The following is a 21,639-nucleotide window of genomic DNA, read 5'->3' on the forward strand; positions in this document are numbered from 1 at the left end:
TTATATAGACTTGAAACTACCCAGCCTTTATACGCCCATTTATTAGTGTAAGAAGGTATAAACTATAGTGGTTTTATGAAGCAGATGTTGAGAAACAGAGTCCTGGAATGAACACAGGGTTGAACGTATAGAGCCGAACTGTATGGGGGGGGGGGGTTATCCAAGCTAAATTACACAATCCGCTCTGTAAACAGCTGATAAAGCAACAGGGTCATACTGAGACTGTGGGTGGTTAAATGGCAGCGAGACCAGCAGTTTAGGGTGGTGGCAGATGGGGAGATTAGGCACCCAGTGATAAATCTTCTCTATGCAGCCAACTAATCTTCCCGCCTTCCCGCTGGCAAGAATACGAATCGCAGACAGGGTGGCATACGAATCGATTCGGATTTCCAAAGTCTTTCAAAGGGTTTTCAAAGTTCCTGAGGCAACTTCGGAAATCCAAAGTGATTCTTATGCCAATCCACCAGCGATTAGTATTCTTGCCGGCGGGAAGGCATTTCAGTGAGATTAGTCACTGGGTGCCACCACCCTTAGACATATGAATTAGGCTACTATAGATAAAGGCATCAGGCAGCCAGTTGGACCCACATCTGCCCATTACTTAAACATTGAGAATATTATGAAACCTTTATAAATATTATATGGAGCATTTCTCTACTCTTGGGAAATATACATGGAGGGTCAGTTCCACAAGGAAGGCTGAATATCCTTGTCTCAAGGCTGGTGCCACATGGTGCAGGCCTGACTGGCAATCTGTGGATTGTGGCAAGTGCCAGAGCGGCTGCTGTAAGATGCCATATACAGTCACTATTTAGTGGGCTGGTTGGGGGCTGTCCTACACACGGGGGAACAACATAATCTGCTTTGAAACCTTATCTATGCAATAACATGATTTCTGATATGAAGCCCCTGACTTGCTCAGGATTTTTGCTTTCATTTGGGATTCTAGTACTTTTCGTTGGCTCTATTTAGGCTTTGACCAAAGTACCAATATTATAAGCAGGAAACAAGATGAAAAGAAATGCCTTAAACTAGGCCATTGACACCACAATGTAAAAACAAAAAGGTATGACACACCATACTTGAGATATTTGCTTTTCAGGATCAGCACCGTCACATTTCTTTTACCTCCAAAAAATGCTGCGAGATTTTCACGCCCCCATCTGAAAGCTGTTTTCTCATTAAATACATATATATGGAATTGTCAAATAAAACATTTTCCCCTCAAAATACATAATACAATATAAGTATGTGATTATACAGCGAATCATCCAATTTAGCTGGAATGACTAAAACAATTCACAGCTCCTTCAACATTTCTGTAGATGATAATGCTTGATTCATACTAAGTGGTAATTTAATTTTTTTTTCGAGTTGATGACATATTGCTTTCTTACTTCTTTGACATGTAAAAAATCTTTAGCTTCAAATGAAATGGCCATGCCTGGAACAGGGACCTCGTCATTGTGGACTGCGTTGTAGCCAACATTGGTCCGAACAGCAAATGCAACTGGTTTGGTCTAGAAAGAAACAAAAGAAAAGTCCACGATTAGCCTTTTAATTATGTATTCATTGGTAATTATGAACTCATGGCAAAATTTACACAATATCATAGAAAAATTGTTTAAGGTTGCAAAAAAAGCACAGTGGTGGAGAGTGAAGGCCATGACAGGTCCCTGTAGGGTTGAGGATAAGAATAGGGTTGGCCAGTACCTGCCATCACTGCACTCAGCACCTTGTGCCAGATCTTTCATCCAGTCACCCCTATAGTCTAACAGAGACATTCGACTTAGACCATTTCATAATTCTTTTCAAGAATGATCAGTATTGTCTTATTAGCATGTTTCTTACATTTGTACATATTCAGGTCACCAGGGCTGGAACTAGAGGTAGGCAGAAAAAGCACCTGCCTAGGGAGCAACTGTAAGGGGGCCTGGGCAGGTACCTGTTAAAGGGTTTTCTGCCTACCCCTAGTTTGTGTTCACTCCCATCTGTTGCTCTGCTCTCCCGTCTGTCACTCTCCCCAACTCTGCCCTTCTCTCTGCCAATCTCCCCACCCCTCTGTTGCTTTCCCCTCCCCTGCCCTTCTCTCTGTTGCTTTCACCTCCCCTGTCCTCCCCTATGTTGCTTTGCCCTCCCATACCTTCCCCTCTGTTGCTTTCCCCTCCCCTGCATTGCTTTCCCTTCTCCTTCGTTGCTTTTTTCTGCCCTCTGTTGCTTTCCCCTCCCCTGCCTTGCTTTCCCTTCCCCTTCATTGCTTTTTTCTGCCCTCTGTTGCTTTCCCTTCCCCTTCATTGCGTTTTTCTGCCCTCTGTTGCTTTCCCTTCCCCTTCTGTGCTTTTTTTCTGCCCTCTGTTGCTTTCCCTTCTCCTCCCCTCCCCTCTGTTGCTTTCCAACCCCTGGCCTCCCTTCTATTGCTTTCCCAACCTCTGCCCTCCCTTCTATTGCTTTCCCCTCCCCTCTGTTGCTTTCTCCTCACCTCTGTTGCTTTCCCCTCCCCTGCCATCCTCTCTGTTGCTCTCCCATGTCACCGCGGCACTCCCCCATGCAACGTCATGGTGTGGGGGGGGGCGATAAGCGAGGTGGCCAACCAGGTTGCCTAGGGTGCCTTTCTGTAACCTTGAGCTGTCTTGGGCAAGGCTCATTTATACGGTGGCTTTGTCACTAGGACAGGTAAGTTACACAGAGGCCCATATTAATCAACATTTTTCCAGAAACTATTCCAATCGCCAATTGACTAATACAAAGGTTTTTTTGGAAAAATCAATGATCCTCATCTGGCGTGTATAGGAAAAGATATTAATAGGCAGAAAGTGCTTATTTATTGATGACTCATGAGAAAAAAAGGTCAATATACTGTAGATGAATCTGTTTTAAGGCAGGGACTCCCTGTGTGAAGCAAACGATAAGTAAATCAAGGATTGTCAACCAGCAGCCTTCCAGTTCCCAACATCCCACCATCAATCAATAAGCTCTAAGTTTATGTTTAGTAACCTTGTTACACTTATTATAGTGGTTTTAAAGGGGCGTTTCACCTTTAAGTTAGCTTTTAGTATGTTATAGAATGGCCAGCAACTTTTCAATTGAATTGGCCTTCATTATCTATTTTTTATAGTTTATTAATTATTTGCCTTCTTCTTCTGACTAGGATCCATTATCCAGAAACCCATTATCCAGAAAGCGCCAAATTGCTGAATTGCCATCTCCCATAGACTCAATTTTTTAATCCAAATTTTTTTAAAATGATCCTCTTTTTCTCTTTTATAATAAAACAGTACCTTGTACTTGTTCCACACTAAGATATTATGAATCCTTTTTGGAAGCAAAACCAACCTATTCAGTTTATTTAATGTTTACTTGATTTTCTAGTAGACTTAAGGTATGAAGATACAAATTACGGAAAGATACGTTATCTGGAAAACCCCAGGTCCCAAGCATTCTGGATAACAGGCCTCATACCTGTATTGATAAAGGGCCGATATATTCATTTTAAGTATAAATAGACCTTACAGAAAATCATAGCAAAGATTAAGTTAGGCCAAGCACTGAGAAAGGAACCCAGTTTGGTGGCTGTTTTTTGTTATATTTATATAAGATGCTTCACATTTTCATTTATTTATTAGCACAATCAGCAATATGCCTGGTCTAAAAAGAATATGTGCCTAAGATAAATAGATGACTGTTCCTGGAAGCAAAGTCTAAACAATGTATGTAAGCGGATCTGTAGTTCCAGGCTTTCGGGAACAAGTATTAGTGCTGTTATATGGTATACACAACGTCCCACAATAAATGAGAGGAGACCGGAATCTTCCTGCGGTTACTGTACTTGAAAGAATCATATAATGTATGGTGTTTTGTAATAATTATGGGAACACTGGGCAAATAACAGCTATTTAAATGCCAATATAATAGCTCCCAGTATCCCTGGACCGCAGCTCACCCACAACTTGAGGACAACATAAAGCTATGCAGATGTTGGATATAAAATAGGTATATTTATGGAATCTTCCTTTTTGAAGAAACATTAGCTTATCCCTAGTTCACTAAGTTCCATGTAGGAAACAATAAGATTCTTATGGGAACAGATGCAAAGCTTATCCTTAAAATGTTCCCCATATCAATTAATAAATATCAATTAACTTTTATTGGGCTAGTTGGGTGAAGACATACAGAGCTACTAGTAGCAGCAAAAAATTCCCTGCCATAGACAATACTGAGAATTGCCTTGGTTAAAATGCCCTTATGGGGTTATGTAATAAAAGGCACTAAGTTTGCCCATGAGCAGCAATCCCTAGCAACCAATCAGCAGGTAACATTTACTAGTCACCTGTTTATATGCACGTATCTTATTGGCTGCCAAGACATACTGCTCCCAGGCAAACTTAGTGCCTTATATTACATATGGGGGCTAAGTGTTTTAGCAAAGTCAATTATTACTTATGTCTATTTTGTAGCAGTGACAAGTAGCTGCTACTAGTAGCTCTGTGTGTCTTCACCCTTAGAATAATCAAAGACAACATTGAGACAACATTTAATTACATAGCACAAGCAAGTTATGCAGCACTTCACAATAATTTGCAACATAATAAATGAACAAACAAGGGTTACAGAAGAAAAATAGGATCCGAGAGCCCTTCTCGCAATCTTATTGGTTGCAAGGGTGTTACTGTATAATTAGCTCAAAATATGACCAGGGTTCTGCCACTACTGTGAACCACTGCTTGTATGGCACATGGAGACCCAGAGCACACATATAGTACCCGTCTCTAGCTGTAACCACTTCCCATTTAAATTAATGGGAAACACTCTGCTTTTGCCAGGCACGGATAATGACAGGCAGGAACATCTTGAGACCAATGGCTCTGAGATCTACAGTGGTCCCCATAGTGTCTGTCATAGCCAGCGTGTTTTCTATACTTTTTAGTTTGAAGCAGTAATAGGCATGGTGGGAATTTTGACTACCATAGTTCTATAGTCTACACCTTTTCGACACGTTAAACGTCATAAATGACCCCGATATTATTTTTGATGGTACATCAGTGTCATTGCTAGTGATGGCCGAATAAATTCACCTGACGCAAATACGTAGCTGCCTTTCGCCGTCAACGAATACATTTGCGAAACTCCCACGAAAATTCGATGACGTCAAAAAATTTGAACCCGCGCGTCCAAACAGTCGATTGCGTCAAAATCGCTGTGCATCAACACTATTTTAAAGTCAACACATTGACTTTAACGCCAGCATCAAAATTGACGCAAGCGTCAATTATTGAGTTTCGTTAGTTTTTCTCAATTTTTTTGCAGTTCTAAATGGGAGAAATTCACCCATCACTAGTCATTGCCTTCCTCCCAATCAGCAGGGAAGGAACCTGGACTGTGGACATGGTGGTAGATTTACTCCTACTGCTCTTCAGGCTCCTCTCTGCACATACTAAATATTCAGTGGTGTCTCCTTAGGGAATATATGCTGCCCTGAGCCCCAGCACAATGATGTCGGGGTGTCACATAATGAACCAACCCACACTGTCCATCCTTGGTGGACTATAGAACTGCTCATTCTAACTACCCTCTCTGTCTAACAGGTGTTAACCTATCACAAACTACAAGCCCTCATTCAAGTTATCCCTTTCTTCAACTCCCATTGGGCTGTTCTCCATCCATTAAAGGAGAACTAAAGCCTAACTAAAGAAGTAGGCTAGAAATATTGTACATTATGTTTTGGGCTTCTGTACAGACAACCCTTAAGCTTAGCTTCTCAACAGCTGCTCACAGCCCACTGAGCATGTGAGTGTCACAGACACTTTCCAAGATGGTGACCCCCTGTGACAAGTTTGAAGTCCTGGATCATTGCTGCTATTGAGAAGCTAAAACTTTAGGCTGGTGCAAAAAGTTCAGTATATAAAATATCGCATTTTTAGCCATTTTCATTTTTAGGGTTTACTTCTCCTTTAAAGTTCTGATATCTACTTTTTTGAGGCTTCTTATCTCAGACTTATACTGAGGCCTTCTGCCTCAGGCTCTCCAGCATCAACCACCAACTAAAGTATACTTCAAAGATAAATAATATGGCTTCTTCTCCCTTTTAATAGCAAAAATTACCCTCAACACCCCTGGGGCCCTGGAATGTTTCACATCACTTACAATACAAATTAAAGTGAAACTCCAATGAATTGAAAGTGTGCTGCTATGTTTTTTTTACCATTAGTAGTTATTTGCCCTGCTATACTCTGTCCTTTCATTCCCAGGACCTTATCAAACTTATCAGATTTTTAATATACAAAGAAGAACTTAAAAAAGCATTTGTATTTTATTAGATTTCTGGAATATGGTCGGACAGACATGACTCAGATGAAAAAGAAAGCCTTAGTTACATGCAGTTTAAAAACACAATCTGCCCTAACCAAATTAGGAAATGTTGAAGCATCAGAAGGCACGCTAGCGGTGAATTTAGGAATCTGCTGGAGAATATCTCTGCACTAGGAAACATCCTGGGACTAAATGCCAGGCAGCTTCATTAGAGAAGATAGTAAAATTGGTAAATCTAATATTTAATTGGAGGCACAATTCATGCAGTTATCTTATTGCAGGGAAGTAGCACAACATAAAACCACAGGGACAATCCCATTAAAGCCTTATGAGATTGTTAGAGCTCTATAAAACATCTGTATATTCTGCCTATTAATAGAAAGGAACAGATTTATTAGCACAGTTCAGGGTTAGAATCTTTCCTGATTTTGTTACTTTTTAGCCTATAGATTTGTTTTTATGTTTTTTTTCAGGACAACACCATGGTTCACCATATAGATCTAAAAGACTCTTCTTGTACTAAATTGTTTTATTAACATATTCTTCAAATGGGAATAAAAAAAACCCTAGAAAATCCTATTTCACATTTTCACTAATATTTTGCTTTCATAATACAGTTTAAAAAGTTAAATCCCACCTGATTTCAGCTGACACGAAAAAGTCTCTCAATATTAAAATCCATATTTTAATGATCCAACAATTAAAAATGTATATATAAGGGCAGGGACAGGCTCAGGCCTAACGCGTTTCGTGGCAACAGAGAGCTGCTTCCTCTGAGGATTAATAAAATATGGATTTTAATATTGAGAGACTTTTTCGTGTCCGCTGAAATCAGGTGGGATTTTTGTACATCTTTTCAGTCTTTTGTATCGTTGTGGTTGCTGAAGCCAGACAGTTTTGTGTGATAACCAATGTCTCCATGTCATCGCTCCTCCCCATCGTGTAAGATTCAACAATTGGATTCTCCTTGTTAAAAAGTTAGCTACCTGCTAGTTCTCCCTAGATTCTGAAATCTGTCAGCGACATGTTCCCATGTGTTTCCATTGGTCCAGGGGGTAGTATGGGTAACCCCATGTCTATAAAAGGGGAAGAACTCCATAGTTCTACCTCTTTTGACTCCCTGCCATGAGGGGGTGGATGTTGCTGGAGAGGCTTAGTAATGGAGAAGACAGGACACTACAGTATGGAAAACCCTTTAGTGGGTTAGTAGGAGAAAGGGCCCAGTGAATGAGGGTTTGTAGTGACTTGGTAGGATAGCACCTGTTATAGCATGCTCTAGAACAGGGATCCCTAACCTTTTTCACCCGTGAGCCGCATTCAAATGTTAAAAGGGTTGTGGAGCAACATAAGTGTAACGGTTGGCACCCAACACCAGAACAAATGCCAAGCACCCTGGTCTCGGCTCGTGCTTCACCTGTGGTGTGACAGCCGTTGACCTCGGGAGGAGCCCTCAGCTACTTGGATGCCACCAGGACTTAAACGAGAGGTGCAAGGCTATAGGTTCTGGATAGGCAGAGGGGCATGACTGTAAAGCAAAGTCTTTGGGCAGAAGGTCGTAGTACAAGGCGTTAGGCAATAGAGTAGTCAGATCAGGCTGGGTCGAGGCAGGCAGAGAATAAGCGTAGTTAGGCAGGCAAGGGTCAAACCAGGTAGTCAATCAAAAAGGATTTAGCAGAAAGGTAGTCGGTATTCAGGTAAGGTTCAAGATCCAGAGGACAGAATAGTCAAAAAGCCAGGCAGGGGTCACAACAGGAATCAAAACAGGTTCAGACAGATTTAGCTTAAAGCTCAGAAGCACCAGGAACAAATCCTATCACGGGCAAGATCTAGAAGCCCTTTCAGGCTATTTATACTTTTTGAATTTCGCGCCCTTGCACCTTTAAATGGAACAGCAGCGCACCACGCGCGCCCTAGAGAGCAGGCGCCTGCGGCCTACAAGCAGGGACTGCGAGGCGGGCGTCCCCGCCGAGGGGGCGGCAGGCTTCCGTGCCGTCCCCCCACTAGACCAACAGGTAAGTTCCTCACAATAAGCATGAAAATAGTTCCTGAGGATTCCAACGAAGGGCTGTGATTGGCTATTTGGTAGCCCCTATGTGAACTGGCAGCCTACAGGAGGCTCTGTTTGGAAATACAACTGGTTTTTATGCAACCAAAAGTTACCTCCAAGCCAGGAATTCAAAAATAAGCACCTGCTTTGAAGCCACCGAGGGCAACATCCAAAGGGTTGAGGAGCAACATGTTGTTCACGAGCTACTGGAGCTCTAGAACAGTCAGCTAGTCAGCTAGTTTGAACAGTCCTATGTCTCACACAAGAGAGACAGAGTTGGGATAGTTCTCCTAGGATCTCAGGGTAGAGTACATTAAATTATCTGGTACACTGGAGCTGACTAGCCCATGAAGGACTGTGATAAACATCCAGTGTGTATTTGATGAGTGTGAATCAGTGTGAGACCCATTTAAGATATATTGAAGCTATGGCAGAGTACTAAGTGAAGTGCCTTCATTGCTTACGTTTTTTCCAGTAAATCAGGTGTTTCCATTGAAGAACCACTGGTGCCCAATATTTCTTCTGAAAGTGAGAAAAGTTCAATTTTGACGCCATATACCTTATAACAGTTTGCAATTTTGAACATGTATCAGTTCTATGTGTGGACTTAAAGTACCCCTTATATCCATAGTGCTACAATTCCATCTTCATTTCTCTTTTTCAAGTGATAAGGAAAACAGAAGTTAACCTCCATGAGAATGCTCCTAGGCAATTTGCACTTTAATGCATCTTTTGACCTTTTTTGGCCTTTTCTTGAGTTAGATTCTCATTTGAAGTCATACTTTTTCTTGTAAAGGTTGGCTTTGCAACTGCCAAGTAGTAATTTCATTGCTGTAGCATTTGTATCATTCAGCAATTGCATTTGCTGTTCTGAGTTAACATGAATATTTATGGTGATTTCAATAATTCATACATTAATGTATATATACTTCCCCCCTCCAAACAACTGTCTGATATATACTTTAAATGAAAACGTATTAACCTACAAAAACGCGACTTGATTGCCAAGTTTTAATGCATTAATAAATGTAACTTTTCTTTAGACACAAGTCATAGGAGGCAAGTATATTTTGGGCAAAATATAGTTGATCAAATAAGGCAGAGTGAATAAAAAAGGCCAGAATTCAGTGGAGGTGAAGCATCTCCTTGGCTTGTTTGCTTACTTGGCCAAACTAGTCCCAACGTCTTTTAACCTTATCCAATTTTATGGTAAACAATACATACATTTTTTGCGCCTCCAACCCAATAAGTGTAATTGTTCCCCTGACAACTTGAAATATCATTGCAATGGTTGAAGAAGTTTGCCCTTAAGGTTGCCAGCCTGGTTTATAAGACAACTGCAAAACATTACATAACAGAAGAAGAGATGGGAAAAGGAAGACAGACAGAATGCGTGGTGTAGGAGTATCCGAGGGTAGAACAGATAAACAAAGAACACATGGACACTGCGCAATTAAACAGTAAAATCCCAGCAAGCTGAAAGCCATTCAGAACTGCTTTTCAGTGCAGGGGAGAGATAAACAAAAATACAGGAGAATAATGGATTTAGGATACTCTTACTATGAACTCAACATTACCAACATGTCTGGGGGTAGTGTTAAGCACAATGGTCAGACTTTGTCATAACTAATAGTGGTAGTAGATTGGTATCCTGACTGTAACCTTGTTAAGGGGCACACATGCTAGACACCAAAAAAGAGACTTGAGCTGAGATGAATCAAATGAGTTTACTTGATGGAGTTACTGCACAGGGGACAGATCTGAACCTATATCTGCAAATATGGCTGGATATTATTGTCATGGGACACGTTGCCAATTCCATTTATAGCATTTTTGTTTCAGTATAAGATATTTTAGTACATTATCTTAACCACTGGGACACTATTTTACTATATTACTGTATGTTTTACACTGATGGGTTCATGATATTTGCTATTCTAGAGTACAAGGGCAGATACTTAGGTCTCCATGATGCGAATGCTTGAATTGACTGTGAGAATGAGTTGAGGCCGGCAGTGTTGGCAGAGCCTTCTTATTTTTATTTTAGCATAGGCCAATACAAGAGACATTGAGCAGATGTACCAACCAAATGGTGACACTTGGCAGGACTAGCACTTGTATCATTGCTCCTCCCAAGGCTGTTCATCTTTACAACAGTAGTATTTAGGATAACTATATTTAGAAAATCATCACACTATAAATCTCGGAACTGCTCTCCAATAGAGCCACAATTCCCATCACACCTACTCACCCCCAAGAGATACTGTTGTATTTGATTTGGTCTTTAATTCAATAAACCAGTGATAGACAACCTATTGTCCTACACATACTGTTGTACTAGAAATTTCTCCATCACCCAGCAGCCTTTACCTGTCTGTAGGATTCTGGGAATGGTAATTTAGGCGCACAAAATGATCGTCTTCCCTAGTTTCCCTATCAAGGAGGTTTTAAACTAGCATTTCTCACAACTCCGCCCTTCGTATTATAAACTATGTTCTCTATAAAACCTATATAACCTGTAGATTTACTGCTCAGTCATATGATTCATGTAACTGTGTCTTGGTATTTCCATGTTCATCTCTTGAAATTGTCAACTCTCCATTCTCAGATTTATCAGGCAGACCTCTTTGTTACTACACACTAGCTATTGTATTATGCCTCCAACTTTAATGCAGATGTAATTCCTGTGCCCTCCACCAATGCCACTTAAAGTGATATTTCTATTATTTAGAAACCTAGACTGTAACCCATCAAACCAGGTTTAAAAAAAGGCACCAACACTGCAAACTGGTTAATTAAGCATTTGAAATCTCACTATGGGTTCAAGAGCATACATACTCTTTTTATCTTTATGGCTAAGTCATTGGTTACAGTACATTGCCTGCAGCAGTGGTGGTGGTCAATGGTTGACTTGTTCTTACTGTATTTGAAATTATTTTTTTTTTTAAAGCTACTGCTCAAATGGAATAACTTCATAAACGGAAATGGTGCCTGGACACCTTGTTAGATACAGTCGACTTATCAGCACTAACATGACTCAAACAAAGATAACAACACTGTTTTAGGCCTTTGTTTTCTTATGTCCTATAAATTATTATGTATTTTTAATTACTTTTAATTTTTTTTGGGGGGGGGGGAATCTCACATCACATCTCCAGTTAACAACACTGTTTTTTTTAAAACTAGTTTAACATTAGTACAGTTATGGGACCGGTTATAAAGAATGCTCGTGACTTGGGGGTTTCTGGACAAGGGATCTTTCTTTAATTTGGATCTTCATACCTTAAGTCTACTAGAAAATACTGTAAACATTAAATAAATTCAATAGGCTGGTTTTGCTTACAATAAGGATAAATGATATCTTAGTTGGGATGAAGTACAAGGTACTGTGTTTTATTACAGAGAAAAGGGAAATTGTTTTTTAAAAATTTGGATGTGGATAAAATGGGGTCTATAGGAGACAACCTTTCTGTAATTCTGAGCTGTCTGGATAATGGGTTTCCACATAAAAGATCCCATACACATGGGATCCAACTTAACTGAACAAATCCCCTTTATAACCCAAAAATAGGTTTAAAACCAGCCATGACCCTAATTTTATATTGAAGGATGAACCTTCATATTATTAATATTGGTCATTTTTGCTGACCATTAATAGCTTTGGCACCCATTTTTGCGTCATGATCCCTGGTTTAGGATCTTAAAAATACCCAAAGGAGTCATGCAAAACACAATCAAAGAACAATAATGCATATTACGGGTATAGAAAACCCGTTATCCAGAAAGCTCCATATTACGGGAAGGCCATCTCCCATAGACTCCATTTTTACCAAATAATTAAGATTTTTAAATTTTCATTTTCTCTATAATAATAAAACAGTACATTGTACTTGATCAAACGAAGGTACAATTAATTAGTGACAAAACAATCCTATTGTCTTTAAATACTGCTTAAATGGTTTTTTAATAGACTTATCCCCACATGTAATAAAAGGTACTAAGTTTGCCTGGGAGCAGTAACCCATAGCAACCAATAAGATGTTTGCTTTTAAACAGGTGACCAGTACATGCTAACTGCTGATTGGTTGCTATGGCTTAGTGCTCCTGGGCAAACTTAGTGCCTTTTATTGCATAATGGAGATCCAAATTATAGAAAGATCCCTTTTCCCGGAAACCCCAGGTCCCAAGCATTCTGGATAACAGGTCCAAAACCTGTAAAACAAAATACCGGACTTTTTTCCTTAGTAATGCTTACAAATTGTTCATATGATAATATTCCACTTTGTTCCTTACTAAGAACTATGGTAAAACCATTATGGGACCCGGTTCTCAGTACTATTCAAAGCAAACAGCAGATGTATGTTTATCATTACTTATCTCCATGGCTGTCAAAGTTTTATCCCTTCTCTAGTTCATAATGTATTCTTGTTTCTCAGGTATGCTGAAGCCTGAAAATAGCATCTACGTCATTCCCCGTGGAAAAATTATTCATCTCATATATTTCAAAGGAAGAGACCTTTGGACTTCAACTTGTGATCCAACAGAGCTTCCTACTATTAATCTGATGCTTCAGAAACTCACTTACAGTGCTATGGTCTAAAAAATAACAAAGGAAAAATAGAGCGGTTGACTTCTCCAGGGCATTCATGATGCATATCTCTTGTTAAAAAATAGGGGCTCTTTTTTTGTACTGCCTGAACTGACATAAGTGCTACTATTTTAAGAAGCATGAAAATGAGATTCAAAACATTCGACTGTATTTTAAGGCTTTGTCTACAATGGCAGGCTGCATGCAAGTACTGCTGGAATGAGCCCTTTGGGTCTTCATAACCACGACGCTTCTAGACACAAGAAATCATTATCAGTGTAGCTCTAAATTGTATCTAGAAGCATTGTGGTTTGGAAAACCGGCCACCACTGGCATCTAAGATACTTAGGCACACAAAATCCATAAAAGTCTGTTATTCTGCATCTCATACTCATCATAATTCGCAATTAAAAATCAAAGTGGGTCACTTAATTATCATGAGTCTATTTTTTTAACCCAAGACTTCAGACCTTCTTTAGGGACTCATCTTAGGCATATTCCTTAAAATAGAGAGCCCTTATAAAACAGAGAAGAAAACAAGATACACATGGACTTTCCTACATTCTTTTCTATATATTTAGCTACTGATGGGCCATATTTAAGACTTCATGGACTTCATGTGTTCCTGCCTACCTAAAAATGGCAGCACCCACCATCATGCCATCATCCAGAACATTCCAAAAAGTTTAAGAGTTTACCCTAAAATCTGTCCCACCATAATCCGGCAACATTTCTTCTTATTTATCCTTCAATACTAATCTCATATCACGAATGCCCTGATTTGACTGAGAGCAATACCTGGGGAAAAGGTGGGGTGCTTGAGTAGTAGCACAGTCAATCAGCAGTCTCCCAGTAAGTTAGCTTTAAGAAGGGGTTGGATGGCTTTTTAGCAAGTGAGGGAAAACAGGGTTATGAAAGATAGCTCTGTCAGGGCCCAAAGGCTCCGCTTTGGAGGAAGCAACAGACACCAAATACAGTTCACATTATCCAAGTAGTTAAGAAGTAGTAAAGTCAAATCCAGGCAGAGGTCAGTTCAGGCAGCAAGGTTCGGACAGGCTGCGGTCAAGCTCAGGTATCAAGGTCAGAACCAGAAATAACACACCCAAGAACACACTAAGTTGAACCTTTAATCGTGCAAAGTCTGTAGGGCTCTGGCGTCTTTTAAAGGCCAAAATGGGCTTGATGACGTCACAACACATTTTGACGCGCAGGCATCATGACGCTGCACACATGTTGACGCATTGGCGTTAGAACGTCCCGATGTGCCACATGTGTTGCCATCTTGCCGGAGGCGCTGAAGAAGGAAAGAGCACCGACGGGGAGCTACTTACAAGCTCATAGTACAAGTTGATGCAAGGACTGGCCCAATTCCCATCTTGGAGTCAGATAGGATTTTCTGTCCCTCTGAGGCAAATCGTAGAGGCTTCAAATAAGCTTTTTATCTTCCTAACCAGTTGTTAGGCAGATTATATATAGACTTAAAAGGTTGAACTTGAAGGACGTGTATCTTTTTTCAACCTGACTTACTATGTTACTATGTTACTATGTTACTATGTTACTATGTATGCATTACATAAATACTATAGCATACCGCTCTGAATTAGTTTATAAAAGCCATTTGACATAAAAGATGAGACAGATGCCACCTAAAGCAGCAACCAGCTCAACCACATACAAGAAAATGAAGCAGGATATCAATCACTATGTTCATCACAGGGGTAACATGTGGTGACTTATTTACAGGACTGTGGGGGGCAGACAATGACTAACGACATGAGCCTTAATAGGTCATTGGCAGTAGTTCTACTCTGCTGAGTTCTACTGAGCGTTGATTGAAAAATGAAACAATAGTGTGCACTGAACTGCCTTCAAATGTATTGTAAAAAGCATGCAATTAATACAAAAATTTTAAATTGTCTCCACATTAAGTTCTGTGTAATTTTAGTAAAGCAAACACCAAGGTAAGTACTGTATGAAGGGAGGATTTTGTAACGTTCTCTTAACAAAATAATTGTGTAAGCTGTTGGTGCTACAAAATGGTCCTAGGTGTATATCATTGCTTCTAGTGATGGGCGAATTTGCGCGATTCGCCGCCAGCGAATAAATTCGTGAAACGCCCACAAATTTATTCGTTCAAAAACGAGACGCCGGCGGCGTTTTGTAAATTTTTTGCCGTTTTGCGAATTTCGTGGGAAATTCGCGAATTTTTCGGGGAAGCAAAACGGCGCAAATTCACCAATCACTAATTGCTTCCAAATGTACTATAGCATCTCTTATTAGCTCAGTACACAGGTTGGAATTTATAGTTATTCTTGGCTCCCAAAAATCATAGTCTATTCAGAGCCTTTCCTAATACTGAGCCCTAGATACTGCCATGCTTAACCTAGTAAAGAAGTCAACTACTCCTTACTTGTTGGGTGTCTTCCTGATTAAAAAGGGCGATTCACCTTTAACTTAACTTTTAGTACATTATAGAATGCCTAATTCTAAGCAAATTTTCAATTGATCATCATTTTTACTTTGTATAGTTTTTTAATTATTTAACATCTGCTTCTGACTATTTCCGGCTTTCAAATGTCACTTATTCAAGTTCATGGTTGCTAGGGTAATTTGGACCCCATCGACCGGATTGATGAAATTGCAAACTGGAGAGCTGCTGAATAAAAAGCTAAATTACTTAACAATAAAAAAATGAAAACCATTTGCAAATTGTCTTGGAATATTGCTCTCTACATGATACTAAAAGTTAATTTAAAGAAGGGATGCACAGAATCCAGGATTCAGTTCGGGATTCAGCCAGGATTCAGCCTTTTTAAGCAGAATCCTTCTGCCCGGCCGAACCGAATCCTAATTTGCATATGCAAATTAGGGGAGGGGAGGGAACTCATGTGACTTTTTGTCACAAAAACAAGGTGGAAAAACATGTTTTCCCTTTCCCACCCCTAATTTGCATCTGCAAATTTGGCTCGGTATTCGCCCAAATCTTTCGCAAAGGATTCGGGGGTTTGGCCGAATCCAAAATAGTGGATTTGGTCCATCCCTAATTTAAAGGTCAACAACCCCTTAAAGCCGTTTTTTGCGGAACAGTCCCGATTTTGACAGCTCAACCCGCAGTTCGTGGTTTGTTACTGAAATGTCCCAACTTTCTCTTTGCTCTCCTGCACTGAACTGCCAGAAAAAGATAGAACGTTTCGAACTTAATTGGCTTTTGGCAGAGAGCCCAGATTAGATACTTAGATACTTTTGTAACAATTTAAGATAAGCAAGTCTCTTGGGGAAACTAACTTGCAGCTAAAATGGCAATTTACCTTCATTAGCAAAACTGTAATAACACATAAAAACCCCAGAAATGAGTTCAAACTTTCATAACCTGGCAAATTTTGTAAAATGAACATGGTAATTAGGGGAGTGGCCACAAAACGGGGCATGGTCAAAAAATTTCAAGGAGCTCCGCACGGTAAATCTTTTTGCCCCTCTTTCTATTTGCAAAATGTTGGGAGGCAGGGTCGGACTGGGCTGGCGGGACACCGGGAAAAAACCCGGTGGGCCCCCGGCTCTTGTGGGCCCCACCGGCCCAGATCCGCTTCTCAATGCTCTGACCTCCCTTTGTCGGGCTGCCGGGGAAAAATGCACGGATACTCTGTGCCGCATGCATGCACACGAATGCGGTGCAGCATGCATACGTACAAATGCATTGCATTGTGCCGGCGCAGTGGAGGGGCCGGGGGGAGCCCTGGGGCCCTATTGGGAGGTACTGTATGCCACTGTAACACTTCCACTGTCCAAGTTCTAACACACCCCAAGACCTAACTTATCTGTTCTATTAAAATGCATAGAATCATCACCTGTAGTCCAAAGCAGTAAAGCACAGCAGGGAGTGAGGCATGGGTGTAACTGTAGCAGGGCATGGGCAAAACAGGGGCATGATCAGGGGCTTGGCAGGCTTAGCCATGATGCCCCTGGATCACTTTTGATCTATGTTGGTATCTCTGCATCTTCTAAAGGGGAAATGGCTAGCACTGTGATTTTTAGATGATATTTTTATATATAGATATTGGTCAAGTTTGCCTGGGCAGCGTACTGCAAATCATACAGAATTGTTTTCATTTGAGTTTAGTAGTATGTGTGTGGCCCTGTATCCACTCCTTAAATATAAAGAAAAAGCGTGACTGCGTTTATGTAAAGTGTCCAGCCACAGAACAAAGTTGTATTAACATTTCTATTTCAGTTTATAATTCATAATCATATAAGAAGTCTAGACGTAATGTTACACTTGCATGCACCTTATATACAAATGAAACAACTGAAGCTTTTAGAATGAAAGTGAGATACTTCCTATTATGGCTGGTGCGTACCAAATATTTTGGTTACACACTGACTCGCTTGGTTAAATGTTTTAGAAAATGGCTTAATAGTAATATGACTGGCATAACTCAACAACCATTATAAGTTACACTCTTACTTTATGGCTTCACTAAGGGGAAATAGGTTTAACAGTGTATTTCATTATTTTACTTACTACAAGGTTATATAGCTCCCTAATGAATCTTGGTAAGATATTAGAACTCCATAGTGTCTTCTATGTCACTTATACCATTTATTGTACAGGTATGGGATCCATTATCCAGAACCCATTATCCAGAATGCTCCGAATTACTGGAAGGCTGTCTCCCATAGACTGATAATAAAATAATCCAATTTTTTTCAGAATGATTTCCTTTTTCTCTGTAATAATAAAAACAGTACCTTGTACTTGATCCAAACTAAGATATAATTAATTCTTACTGGAATCAAAACCAGCCTATTGGCTTTATTTAATGTTTACATGATTTTCTAGTAGACTTAAGGTTTGAAGATCCAAATTACAGAAAGATCAGTTATCCGGAAAACCCCAGGTCCCGTGCATTCTGGATAACAGGTCCCATACCTGTAACATGGACAATGTTTGCCCTGACTCAGTAGCCCATATCAACCAGAGACTCACAGCATTAGACTTATGAATTCAGGTTTGGTTGCTATTTATTACATGGCTGTTAATTATTACATGGCTGAGTAAGCATAAAACCCAAACACCCCAATATTGGCAAATGGAGCATTTGTCTAAGGCCTACTAGGACATGGAGACCACCATCAAACCTTTTATCTGCTATAACTTTTGACTGAACATCCCCTAGAAATGTCAGACTCTTTATTTTAAACCACCGCTTCCTAGTTATCCTTCCAATAAAACATTGTTAGTGGAGACGTTATTTTTTTGGGATGTCTTCATTGTTTGATAATGGTTTATCAACCACCATGGTTCCATTGGTCTAGAGAGGTGCACCTACGTATTACTTCTACTATAGTAAGCAGAGCCCGCATGTATTTATTGCCAGCCTTATACAGGTATGGGACTGTTATCCAGAATGCTCGAGACCTGGGGTTTTCCAGATAACTGATCTTTCCATAATTTGGATAAAAGGTAAAAGGTTTGATGGTGGGCCCCATGTCCTTGTGGGTCCTAGACAAATGCTCCTATGCTTGCCTCAGCCATGTAATAAATAACAACCAAACCTGAATTCATTAGTCTAATGCTGTGAGTCCCTGGTTGATATGGGCTACTGAGTCCGTTATCCAGAATGCTCAGGACCTGGGGTTTTCTGGATAACTGATCTTTCCATAATTTGGATCTTCATATCTTACGTCTACTAGAAAATCATATAAACATTAAATAAACCCAATAGGCTGGTTTTGCCTCCAATAAGGATTAATTATATCTTAAGGTGGCCATACACGGAGAGATCCGCTCGTTTGGCGATGTCGCCAAACGAGCGGATCCCTCCCCGATATGCCCACCTTGAGGTGGGCAATCCTAACGCTGGCTTTAAGGGCGGTCGGATCGCAGGACCGCATCAACGAACAGATGCGGCCGCGATCCAACAGGATTTTTAGTCCCTATACTTTCGGCCAGATCTCGATCGGGGAAGCCCATCAGGGGGCTCTATACACGGGCCAATAAGCTGCCGTCTTTTCCGCTTTTATCGGCCCATGTATGGCCACCTTTAGTTGGGATCAAGTACAAGGTACTGTTTTATTATTACAGAGAAAAAGTTAATTATTTTAAAAAATTTGGATAAAATGTAGTCTATGGGAGATGGCCTTATTCAGAGCATTCTGGATAACAGGTTTCCTGATAATGGATCCCATACCTGTGTATCCATGTTCACCTACTTGAGGATAGTGCTACCAAATTTCTTTTTGGTGGCTTCAGAGACCCAACAATGAGATTATTGTCCTGGACCCACCACTGCATTAAAGCAGTGCTGTTAAATTACAGTTGGGTACATAATCACTTTAGGTTCCACCTCATGGCTTGATAAATATCCTAACTACATACTCATTTTAAAATATATATATATTCGGCCACAAAAGGAGCAACATGTCTGTGCGGCTCATAAACACCAAGAGTAGAGCAACGGGTTGGTCAATAAGAGCAAGGAAAGTGAGAAGAGATACTAATATGACTCTTTCATGATTGTTAAAGCATCACAGGGAGGCACTTGCTAAGCGACAGATAAAACCTGTGTTTGGAAACATGAGAAGCTTTGTTTTGAACACAACCTATCATCATTTCAGCCCCTTATTCATAGAAATATTTAAACTCCCCGTGTCAGTCTGCATTCAGATCAAGAGTCAGGAGACAGGAGCCAAATATAGCTGCAGTGACGCACACCGGGCATTTTTGTAAGAACAAGCCTGTTTATTCCTTTATCACTGTCTGCGGCTATCATTTAATACTCATCGGCTACAGTTACATGAAACTGCTTCTATTAGGTTCCATAACCCCCAGTCATTGCAAGATGCCTAGTAGGCAGCAGCTGCTGTTGCACTACAACTCCCAGCATCCTGATGTTTTTGGGCAAGGGAGTTAACTTGTAGAAAATGCAGCACTACAGCTCATGCTTGTTCACTGGGATACTTTACCTTTCATATATAGGAAGGGGCATAACAATGGGTGCCACGTGGCAAGGTTTTCCCTAACCCGTCTAGTATTTCCTAGAATAAGATTCCTGTGATATAATTCAGTGTTCTAAAGTTTCTTGGATCCCATAGTAATCAGAAGTCAGCCATTGTTGATCTTATGAATTAGAATAACAAATGCAACACATTTATTGGTTGCTAAGGATTACATGACTAAAGCACACATTGCATCCCAATCACTTGGCCAAACTTGAAGTAGAACTTTCACTGCCTGACTGAATGTAAAGCTTCCAAAAATGTACACCATATATAGTTCAGTTGGGTCCTGCTAATCCCAAGAGTGTAGTGTAAATATATAGTGAATAGAGTACCCCCTATTGAAAAATAAGGATATTATAAGCTACTGAGGAGTTCCATGACCATATAAAAACACAAGGCTGAAGGCTGAGTGTTTTTATACAGGTCATGGTACTCCGAGGTGACTTCTAAATTCCTCATATTTTGCAACAGGCGGTACTTTATTTATTATAATACACAAGTTTCAGTGAGTGATGTGACAAATGACATCACTAAGCTCAGACTATAACTGATGACATCACTAAGCACCATTTAAAAGGATATAATTTACAGGATATTTATGGCTAATGTGTATTTTATATATATATATATATATATATATATATATATATATATATATATATATATATATATATATATATATATATAGATATATATATTAAAAAAACGAAGCCGCACTCACAGGACTTATGAAACTATAGTCATTTTTATTGGCACGAATAACGTTTCGGCCAGCCTTTCTCAAAGTGGTTCCAGCGGAAACGTTAGTCGTGCCAATAAAAATGACTATAGTTTCATAAGTCCCGTCGGCTTCGTCTTTCACTGTTCTTATTGCATTGCATATATTGCATTTCTAATATAACATATTACTGCATATCTGCCTATTGTGTGGTTTATTGTCTGCTACAATTGGTGCTAAAATCACTGCTATCCTAACTTATCCAAACCCTGCAAATCTCCCACTTAGTGGTTGCTTGGGATCTATACTGTTAGCGTCACAGTGTGGCCCTGGATATTCCTGCCAAGAAAGGGTTACACAAGCATCGGAAGAAAATAAAGTCCTTGCCAATGGCTCCCTGTCTGGGATCAAAGCTAGGACCCCACAGCTACAAGTAATCCTCCAGATAATTCCAGGTTGGAGCCGAAAAGGCACCTCTATAAAGGGTAACCATCACTAGTACAGAATATGCAATAATATTTCCCAAATACACTCAGATATCATAATTAACCTCTGAATAGAATGTTCTCGCACCGCCGCAGAAGTACCAGCAACAGAAGGTGATTTAATCATGCTGAACATGTCCCCTCTTAATACAATGTATTAGATGTCTCTTTCCTTTTGAGACAAAATGTTTCACATTAAACAGAGCACAAAACAAACATTTCTAATGGTTTGGTAATATTACACAAAGTACTCATTCATTCACTGTAATAACCCTATCTACAAAGCTGGATGCTCAAATGGAATTTTATCTTCAAAGCTGTGCCAGTTGGCAGACATTTCTGTTTTTTTGACCTCTGCTCGTTATTGTCCATTGTTATTCTTCTGTGCTCCACTCTGCTAAATAACATTCTGTAAAGGTGGCCTTGCCGCAGATCTGCCCAGCTACTGGCCTTGTGGGTCTTAAACTAATGGCAGGTTTTATCATTATCACTTTCT

General features: G+C 40.0%; 1 protein-coding gene across 10 annotated transcripts in view; it reads right to left on the reverse strand.

Annotated features, from left to right (window-relative positions):
- The window catches only part of cacnb2.L (calcium channel, voltage-dependent, beta 2 subunit L homeolog), a 182,593-nt gene that overhangs the window by 27,831 nt on the left and 133,123 nt on the right, over positions 1-21,639 (reverse strand). For all 10 annotated transcript variants that reach the window (XM_041565861.1, XM_041565865.1, XM_041565862.1 and 7 more), the window contains one exon: positions 1,398-1,520. In XM_041565861.1, the coding sequence (XP_041421795.1) occupies positions 1,398-1,520 (123 nt within the window). The remainder of the gene's footprint in view (positions 1-1,397; positions 1,521-21,639) is intronic.

The sequence above is a fragment of the Xenopus laevis genome, chromosome 6L, assembly GCF_017654675.1.
Source record: "Xenopus laevis strain J_2021 chromosome 6L, Xenopus_laevis_v10.1, whole genome shotgun sequence".
Lineage (NCBI taxonomy): Eukaryota > Metazoa > Chordata > Amphibia > Anura > Pipidae > Xenopus > Xenopus laevis.